The sequence below is a fragment of the Geospiza fortis genome, unplaced genomic scaffold (genome assembly GCF_000277835.1).
Source record: "Geospiza fortis unplaced genomic scaffold, GeoFor_1.0 scaffold57, whole genome shotgun sequence".
NCBI classification, from domain to species: Eukaryota; Metazoa; Chordata; class Aves; order Passeriformes; family Thraupidae; genus Geospiza; species Geospiza fortis.
Genome location: NW_005054561.1, coordinates 131,614 through 141,311, shown reverse-complemented (window position 1 = coordinate 141,311; position 9,698 = coordinate 131,614). Strand labels below are relative to the sequence as shown.

Here is a 9,698-nt window from a genome sequence, read left to right as displayed (position 1 = left end):
AGCACTGAGGCTCCAGGATCCACTTTTGCTTGAAGGGTTTTTTGGGATATTTTTCCCCCCACGTTTGTTTTTTTTTTTTCTGTGGGATTTTGCTGTTTTCTCAGCATTCCTTAATTATGATTTCACATACCTCCAGGAGCTGACTCACTGCTGACACCACCTTTTCTGAGGATCTGAGGGAAAGCCAAGCCAACATGACTTACTGGTCTCATTCCTTGGTTCCTTCTGCTCTAGCCCTTCCTGACAAGGTTCCCTGTGTGCCAGTGCTTCCTTGGGACACCTCCCCAGGAGCATGGAGCACCCTTTGGTTCATGGGTCAGTCCTGCCATCACTTGTATCCGTTTCCAAAGGGCTCAGAGCCCATGCTGGGCAGGGGAAGCTCTACACTATCACCCCTCCTGACTGCCATTGCAATTTATGCTCACATCAATGCAGGACAGAATATTTCTCTTTTTCTCCTCAGGCTCTTGAGGGTGTTAGAGAAAAAAATCTGCTCTGCCAGCTGCTCTGGCTGGAGCTTCCTGCACCAGGGATGGGGAGACAAGTGGGCAAGGGCATGATGCCAAGGTCAGTGTGTGCTCCAGTGCCTGCCCCATACCAGCTCTCCAAGAAATTCTGCAGCAGGAAAGAAAAAAAAAAACCCACAAAAAACCAACCTAATTTTTTCATTTGCAGCTGGAGCAAGGCCAGATTTTGCAGCAGAACATTTTTTGGTGAAAATGGAGCCGTTGTCTTCTGGCCAGCACTTGTTGAATGGCCCCTGCCCGGACAGCACTGGGGATGGCAGAGCCAGGGCTGGGACACTGAGCTGAGGGGCAGCAGCCACTGCCTGTGGGCTTTGGGACAGAGCCTGGACCCTGGAGTGTCCCCTGTGAGGTGCCACCAGAGGGGACCGGCCGCCTGCGCGATCACAAGTCCGCTTTGAAAACTCTCCAGTGCTTTGTTCTCCCCCTGATACAATCCATTTGGAGCAAATGCAGTCTCGGAGCATCTTGCCAAGCCCACAAGCTTTGGGGAGGGCGGCTGCTGCGAAGCATTAGCGGCAGATAAGAACTCCTCGGGGATGGCTGGCTGGGCAGGGAGGGAGGGAAGGGCGGAGGGGGAGTCTCGCCTCGCCTTGTCCTGGCCCGGGGACTTCGCTGACAGGGCAGCCAGGGAATGCCAGCCTCTGCCTCGGCTCCTCCACCGAATGAATCCATCCTGCCACTCTCCTGTTCCACCACCTATCCTGTTCCTTCATGCTGCAGGGTCTGACCCTGCTGCTCCTCACAGCCCATCCCCGATAATCCCCTGCTTGCCGGGCACCCTGGGGTGCTGCAGCATCCCCCTCTCCCCATGGGAGCTCATGCTGGACCCAACAAGGGGCAGAGAGATGTGGGTCGGTGGTTGGGGTTGGAATGGAGCCCCTGTGCTGGTCTTGAGCCCCGGGGCTGGACTCACCCCACCTGCAGTCACAGGTGTGCGGGAATTTTTGAAGCCCCTGGAGGCAAATTCCTCATCCTGCCTTGTCCTGCCGATCCCTGCAGCCAGAGGAGGCTGGAGGTGCTGTAAGGGATGCCCGGGGTACCCTCAGGCAGGGGCAGGAAAGGATGCCCGGGGTGCCCTCAGGCAGGGCAGAGGTGCAGCCAGGGATGCCCGGGGTGCCCTCAGGCACAGGCAGAGGTGCAGGAAGGGATGCCCGGGGTACCCCAGGCACAGGCACCCCGGGCACAGGCAGAGGTGCAGCCAGGGATGCCCGGTGAGGTGCCAGGGGTGGGTGAGGGTGTGATGAGCCCCTGTGGGATGCAGTCTGTCCCAGCCTGGGGACCTGGGGCGCTCGGTGACAGTTGAGGGGGTGGCAGCGGGGCAGGCCGAGGTTAATGCCGTTAGCAGCCGGGGCAGGGGGTCTCCAACAGACGAGGCCTCGCCGGCCAGATGGGGAGGGACACTCGTCTGCCGCTCGCCGGGGCCACAAAGGAGGCTCCCCTGGCAGCAGCTGGTCCCAAGGAAGAGGTTAAGGTGACACGTGTCAGGGCAAAGCCCGAGGGGGCAGACGCAGCCAGGCCTTTGTGGGGGTCACCTCCCATCTGACAGGGAGCAGGTGGGGTGGGAGCACAGGGATGGGGCTGGAGGGGCGGCGGGATGGCTCCCTCAGGGCCCTGCCGGGCAGTGGCATGGCCTGTGACAGCCACTCGCTCTGCCTTTGTGCTTTTACACATAATGAACCTTTCCCCCCCCCTTTTTTGGTCCCAGGAAGAATGGCAATGGAGATGCTGATGGGGGTTATTGCACGCCCTGGCCTGGAGCTGGGGACAAGGTAGGGGACAGTGAGAGGGTCAGTGGCTCAAGAGCCAGGACAGGGCTGGCTGGGCATCCTCACAGTCTGATGGACTGCGGGATGGGCGTCCATCCTGCTCCCCAGTTTTGTACAAACCACAGGCAGTGCTTCATCCCTGTGGGCACTGCTGGCCCCAGGACCCACTCTGGAGGCCAGGATCCAGCCAGGGGTCAGGGCTCACCCCCCGCCCTCACCCAGCTCAGCTCCCGGCCCCTCGGCTCCCCCTCACCACCAGGCTAATTTCAATTATCTTCTGCAGGCCATATGAATTCTATTAATATCAAAGTAATGAGGTAGTTACTGCCATTGGGAGGAACGGCTGGGGAATTGCTCGGGATAAGGTTTCGCCAGCCAAGAGGGGAAATTAAAACCTCCCTTTGGAGAGGAGCAAAGGGCTGGAGCAGAGGTGAGAGGGGGCCAGCCTGGGGCAGGGGGGGATGGTCAAGGGTGTCCTTCCCCTGGGGGGTCACTGCTGCCATCCCTGCCATCCCCTGATGCCAGGGGACTCCTAGATGGAGAGCTCACAGCAGGGATGATGCTCCCCATTCCCTTTCTGCAGCCCCTCCAGCCCCTGCAAAAGCCCCCTAAGGATTTTGCCTGGAGTATCCACCCTGGAATACTGAGGTATCTCCCTGCTCAGCCTTCCTGGAGCCTTCTGGGTTCAAGCTGCTGCCCTGGTGTTTGATTTAGGGCACCCCTCAAAGCAGCATTGACATAGGCAGTGTGTCCCCAGGGCTTGGGACACTGCTGGGTTCCCTTGAGGCATGTGGGGTCCAGCAGCTCGGGAGAGGATGGGGAGCGATCACAGACCCTTCCTGGAACCCAAATCCAAGGAACTGAGGCTTTTCCAGGTCCAGTACCCTTCCCTGACCATCAAAAAGACCTGGCAAAGCTGCCAGCACTGCTCTCCTGGGCAGCCCTGAACTCAATTGAGAGACCTGAGAAGACCACGAGGAAGGGGAAAATAACAGGGAGGGAAGGGGAAATAGCAGGAACCATATATGTGTGTGTACATCCTCCTATAAAACAAGTTCCAGCTACTTGTCAGGCTGAAAAAGAGCTTTTTGTGGGGCAGTGGATGGGCTCCTCCTGCATCCCCCTCAGCTGCAGGGTGCCTGGGGACACAAGCAGAGCCTGATCCCAGCTGCAGCGGGGACCCAGCCAGGAACTGAGGACACGGGGAGTGCACGAGGCTGAGCCGGGGGAGAGTGAATATTTTAAAGATAAAAATAGCTCTTGTTGTGGAGCAGGGGCGTCACACACGCCTGCCAAGCTGGGAGGGAGCAGGAGCTGCCTCCCAAGTGTTTAGGAGAGGAATTGGGTGAGGAAAGGGTTGAGAGGAGGGTGGGACTTGTGCCCTGGGTGCTGAGCAGAAAGTCAGGGCATGGGGGAGGATCCTGTTGGACACCGCCCCCCAAAAACGGTGCTGGGGCCGACCCAGAGCCCAAAATAACTGAGCAGTGAGGAGAGGTGAGGATTCCTCCCCAGTGCCCTCTTAGCCCAGATAAGGAGGGAATATTGGTACAGCGGCGGTACTGAGACACAGGACAGGGTTTCCCAGAGGAAATGTGGATGCCCCAGAGTTGGGACATCAGGGCCAGGTTGGATGGGGCTTCCAGCAGCCTGATTTAGCAGAGGTGTCCCTGCTGTGGCAGGGGGGGTGGATTAGGTGGTTTTTAAGGACCCTTCCACCCCAAACCAGTCTGTGACTCTCAAAGCCAGCAGGCTGAGCGGGCAGCGTGTCCCCTGCCCTCGTGTGGCACGAAGCGGTGACATGGCCAGAGGGGCACCCCGTCCCCTCCCTCTGCTTGTGCCACCAGTTCTGCAGCAGCCGCGGATGCTGCAATTCGTGAGCTGAGCCTGGGGGTTCTCAGCCCAGCCCGCGGCAGCGCCGGTGGCCGCAGAGTGGCTCTTTGCTGGCATCTGCTGACAGCTGGAGATCCTGCAGCTCTTCCCCGGGAGCCACGCTGGGTCTCGGCCCGGGGATGGCCCTGGCCCTGCTCCTGGGAAGGGGAAGGTCCCTGGAGCGGGGGCTGTAACTCAGCACCCGCCAGGAGCGCCCCGCGGGGATGGGGCCTTGCAGGGAAGGTGCAGCCCCACAGAAGGATGCACTTAACTCAAAACCCCGATGCTGAAGGTGGCTTTCCAGCTAGAAGTGGGGAAACATCCCTCAGGCTTCAAACACAGCCTTTTCCTGGGATACAAGGCTCTTCCATCCCTCCCGTGCCTCTGTTCCGGGCTTAGCACAGGAAGCTCTTCCTGCAATGTCACCTGAGTCAGGGAAAGAAATCCCATCCATCAAGGTCTCCTTGTGCCCCAGACAACCTCTTGGAATAATAAATCATAGAATGGTTTGGGTTGGAAGGGACCTTAAAATTCAGGTCCCATAGGCAGGGACACCTTCCACCAGACCAGGCTGCTCCAAGCCCCATCCAAGCTGGCCTTGCACACTTCTGGGCATGGGGTGTCCACAGCCTTGGTGGTGTTACGTTGACAGGCCCTCAGAGAGTGGTGGCAGCAGCAGAGAGAGGTGACATTTATCAAAGCTCTACCTGTTGAGTTATAAAAACCCCAGGAGAGCTGCAGAATCCAGATTCAGGGGCAGTGTATCCCACCAACTCTGCAGTCCAAGAGATGCTTATTCCCAGTGCCAGGCAGGAAGGAAAGAGCATTTTCATTTGCAAGCTGTGAATTAAACCAAAAAATGGCCCAGTCGAACTGCAAACATGATGGTGGATTTTACATTCTGCAGCTCCTGTGCTGATTTTATTAATAATTTATGTCCATTGTCTGATTGACACCCCTGCTACTGATACCATTTGGTATTAAGAGCATCAGAGAGCCAAAGCTGCAGGAGGTAGTGACTAGGCATTAATGTAAGACAACTTTTGCCTTTCTGAAATAATTTTAGCTTCTGGGTGCTACTTTTTCCCATGTAGTCTCTTGTTCCTTGATTAAATGATCCTGCCCTGATAACACATGAGCTGCCATGCAGTGGAATAAGCATTTTCCCACTGTGAAAGCCCAGCTGATTGTGGTTATCTTACTGGAATACATAAGAGAAGAGCCTGCATGAGACGGAAGAAACTTTGTAGGGACTAATTATGCCCCTAAGCAGACAGAAACACTCTAAAGGACTTGGAGATCTCAGTGATTCTAAAGTCAGGTACTTCAGAATCACATTTTTTAGCTGTGTTTCCTGCATAGTGACGGATGAACCCATCTGTTAAGTACATATTGCGTATCTAAATCTGTTAATATCTAGTCTAAAATCTATCTAGATAATAAAAGCTATTTCCTTTCTGTCTCTTGCAGGGTTTCATGAGTCTCAGTCCTGCAGGGCAGAATTGGTGTCATGCCTTTCCATGAATTCCTGGAACACTGAGCTCAGCAGCCCTTCCCTGGTGCTGAGGGCTAAGGAATGTCAGGGCATCCAGCAGCCTGAGATGCTCCCTGGATCCCCACAGTTTGGGAATGTTGTCCCAGGGACTGAACTTGAGCTCTTCAAGTCTTTTCTTTTCTTCAGAAGGGATTAATTCAATTAACACAAGTAACAAACCAGCTCACAGCACTCTATAAATAGACTGGTGGGCTTTGACACAGCTCCTGGCTATGCCAAGAAATGGGACTAATAATAGCTGCTTAACAGCAGGGTTCAGGGGGCTGGAGAGAATAGGCAGAGAAAATGCCAGGATGGTTGAACCCTGCCATGAAAATCAGCTGGGGAAGTGTGGAATCCCAGAACCCCACAATGGTCTGGGTTGGAAGGAACCTTAAAGCCCACCCCATTCCCCCCCCCCCGCCATGGGCAGGGACACTTTCCTCTATCCCAAGTTGCTCCAAGCCTCATCCAGCCTGGCCTTGGACACTTCCAGGGATCCAGGGGCAGCCCCAGCTGCTCTGGGCACCCTGTGCCAGGGCCTCTGCACTCTCTGCAGGATCCCAACAGCCACGGAGGAAGCTGTGCTGGAGGGGATGGCTCAGAGTGGGGGTCACGGAGCCCATCACTGCCACACTGCCAGCTCCTGCTCCTGGGGACCGTTTGGAGGATAATGGAGCCAAGAGATGCTTTTTCCAGCTAAAGAGCAGCAATTCCCCTCAGGGCCAAGGTCAGGGCCCTGGCAGCACCCCCAGTCCTGCACCTCAGCCTCCTGCACTCCCCAGTCCCTTTCCCTCCCACCGCTCCCGCTGCCAGGAGAAATTCCCAGCTGGGCTTTTGTCACCGACGCACGCGCGTTTCTGCGGGAAGTTTCTATTTCTGTGAATAGCAATTTTTCAAGCAACTCCTCCCCCGCCTGCTCGCTTTCACAGGAGCCCTGACGAACGCCGCTGGCATGCCTGGAAGCTGCGGCTCACTCCTGCATGCCAGCCCCGGCCGGAGCCTCCGCCCTCCGCCCTCCCATCCCATCCCATCCCATCCCATCCCATCCCATCCCATCCCATCCCAGCGCCTGTCCTGCAGCTCCACGGCACGGAATTATCCCTATGGTGTCTTGTGAGGTCAAATCGAGCTGGGACCACTCCGTGTGCTGGGCTCCCGGTGCTCACCGTGAGCTCTGTGACAGGAAAGGGATAAAAAGAAGTGGGGAAGCCTGGCGGAGCAAAGCTTGTTGGAAAACCCCAAAACAGCAGCACCTCGGCTTGGGGGGCACTGAGACCTCCAAGAACATCCTGGCATGTCCCAGTTTCTCAGCCACAGTTCTTGCCAGGCCCAGCTGTGCAGAGGAGCCAGCAAATGGTTCCTGTCTTTGATTAAACCTGGAGCCAAGCCCCCAGTTCTTCACCAGCTCTATTTGAACCCTCCTGATGGACCCCCCCTGCTCAGGGTGGGCCTCCCAGTTTGGGACCAGGGTCTTAAGGGCACTTTGGATTTCCTGCTTCCATTAGAAGACACCACCTGCAGTACTTGCCTGGGGTCTCTATCCCACATAAGTTGTCATAGGAATATTAATTGCTGTGTTATAGGAATATTAATTGCTGAAGCAGGGCAGAAGTGGTGGCTGGGGACCTGCTCTCTGCTGGGGTCTCTGAGCATCGAACTCGATGCACTCACAAGGTGAGGCTGTTTTCCCAAAGCAGGTGAAGTCAGAGTGCTGTGACCTGGATCCAAGGACCATGGTGCTTTCTCCATCCCAGCAGCAGGACAGGGAAAGGTTGGAACCATCTGGATGGCTTCCTTCATCCAAGCCATGCTTATCAGCATCCGTGCCTTGGGGCACAGAGCTGAGAAATGAAAGGGAACAACTCAAATGGAGCACTGAGTTCTGCTGCACCGAGAGAGATATTTAGTGATCCCACTGCTGGCTCAGATGGGAATGGGCCCTTAGAGGCTGGAATTATCAAAAGCAGCTCTTGGGAATGAAAAAAAGCTGGACAAATTGCTGATTGCAGCTGCCTGGCTGGAAAATAAAGTGAGTGCTCCCAGGGCATGTAGCTCAGGGGGAATGAGCTCTGTGTGCGCTTGGGGACTGAAAGACCAAATGCCCCTTGCTGTTCCCAAACCGAGAGGCACTGGCAGCCAGAGTGGGGCTGGACAGGGGGTGGGATCAGAGGGAAATATCCTTGGGGTGATGTAGAAGTGCTTGCCACAGTGAGCAGCACTGTACTGCAAAGGCAAAGTGTCACTTAAACCCAGGACATTTTAACGAAGAGAAAATCACGAATATGTAAAGAGTCTGTTTTGCAAAGAAATAACCTTCAGGGTTTCCTCTGCTGCAACATCAAGAAATTCCACAGCTGCTACTGCGTGGGAGGGAGCCCAGGGAGCATTTTTCTCCTCTGCGTGAGGCTGATGTTCAGGGCTGGCCACAGCTCCTGGCCAGGAAGGGCTGTGCTGAGCAGCACATGCTGCAGCCTCCCCGCCCCAGGTGCCCAGAGCTTCTCTCCACCTCCTTCCCAGCCAGCCAGAAATGTTACAGAATTCTTACAAATCCCTGTGCTTTCCAGAGGGGCTGAGACCTCAGTAGTCCTGTCCCAGAGGCTCCTGGCGCTGCTTGAAGCACTCTGCAAGGGGCAGAGGGGATGTGCCAAGAGTGGTTTGCTACTCCTGGAGGTATTTTCTACTCCTAATGAATGCAGTAAAAATGGGTATCTGCCAAGAAAGTAAAAATATTCCCGTTTTCAAGATCCAGGGCAAGTAAGGAAAAAGCAATGCAGACTGGTCTGAATGTTGGCAGACACCATCTCCCCCTGCCTGGCTCCTGTTTAACCCATTGGGACTCTTGGGAGGTTCCTGCCCTGGCTGTGGCTGCTGGGATGAGCCACAGCTCTGTGCCAGCTCCCACTGCTCCTCCTGTGACAGCCCAGCTCAGGGACACCCAAAATGTCCAGGGCCAGACTTGGGACAAGCAACTGGGGGCCTGTGTCCCTCCCCATGCCAGTCCCAGGACGGAGTGGGAGCACTGGGAAGCACCAGGTCAGTCCTCCTGATGTCCTGTGTCAGACCAGAACTAAGAGCACTGGGGAGCTCTGGGGATCACTGGGGAGCACTGGGGATCAATGAGGAGCACTGGGGAGCACTGGGGATCAATGAGGAGCACTGGGGAGCACTGGGGATCAATGAGGAGCACTGGGGAGCACTGGGGATCAATGAGGAGCACTGGGGAGCACTGGGGATCAATGAGGAGCACTGGGGAGCACTGGGGATCAATGAGGAGCACTGGGGAGCACTGGGGATCAATGAGGAGCACTGGGGAGCACTGGGGATCAATGAGGAGCACTGGGGAGCACTGGGGATCAATGAGGAGCACTGGGGAGCACTGGGGATCAATGAGGAGCACTGGGGAGCACTGGGGATCAATGAGGAGCACTGGGGAGCACTGGGGATCAATGAGGAGCACTGGGGAGCACTGGGGATCAATGAGGAGCACTGGGGAGCACTGGGGATCACTGGGGAGCATTGGGGAACTGTGTCCCTTCTTGTGCCCCATCCCAGGATGGTAAGGCGAGAACCAGGCTCTTCCAGAGTCCCATCCTAGGACGGAGCAGTGGGGCCCTGGTGTCTTGGTCTCCCCCCATTCTCCATCCAGGCCAGAGCCATGTCTCTTCCTGTTGCCCCATCCCAGGCTGGAATGGGGAGAGCTGAGGAGCGCTGGGAGAGCTGAGGAGCGTTGGGCCCTCCCTGTGCCCCATCCCAGGGTGGAGAGGAGAGTTGTGTCCCTCGTGGGCAGGCATGGGGAGCACTGGGGAGCACCATGTCCCTCTGGAGCCCCTCCATCCGGGCTGGAGGAGGGGGTCCTGGAGAGCACTGGGAGCATCATGTCCTCCCGGTGCCTGTTCCAGGATGGAGTGGGGAGCAGTGGGGAGCTGTGCTCTTTCTTCTCTGTGCCCCATTCCATGATGGGGAGCACCGGGGAGCCGTGTCCCCTCCCGGTGCCTTGTC

General features: G+C 56.6%; 1 protein-coding gene across 1 annotated transcript in view; it reads left to right on the top strand.

The window, feature by feature from the left end:
• The first annotated feature begins 532 nt into the window (after positions 1-532).
• Positions 533-9,698, top strand: part of SNTA1 (syntrophin alpha 1) — a 22,842-nt gene continuing 13,676 nt past the window's right edge. Inside the window, 2 exon segments of the mRNA XM_031064151.1 lie at positions 533-567; positions 2,233-2,296. Of these exon segments, the coding sequence (XP_030920011.1) occupies positions 533-567; positions 2,233-2,296 (99 nt within the window).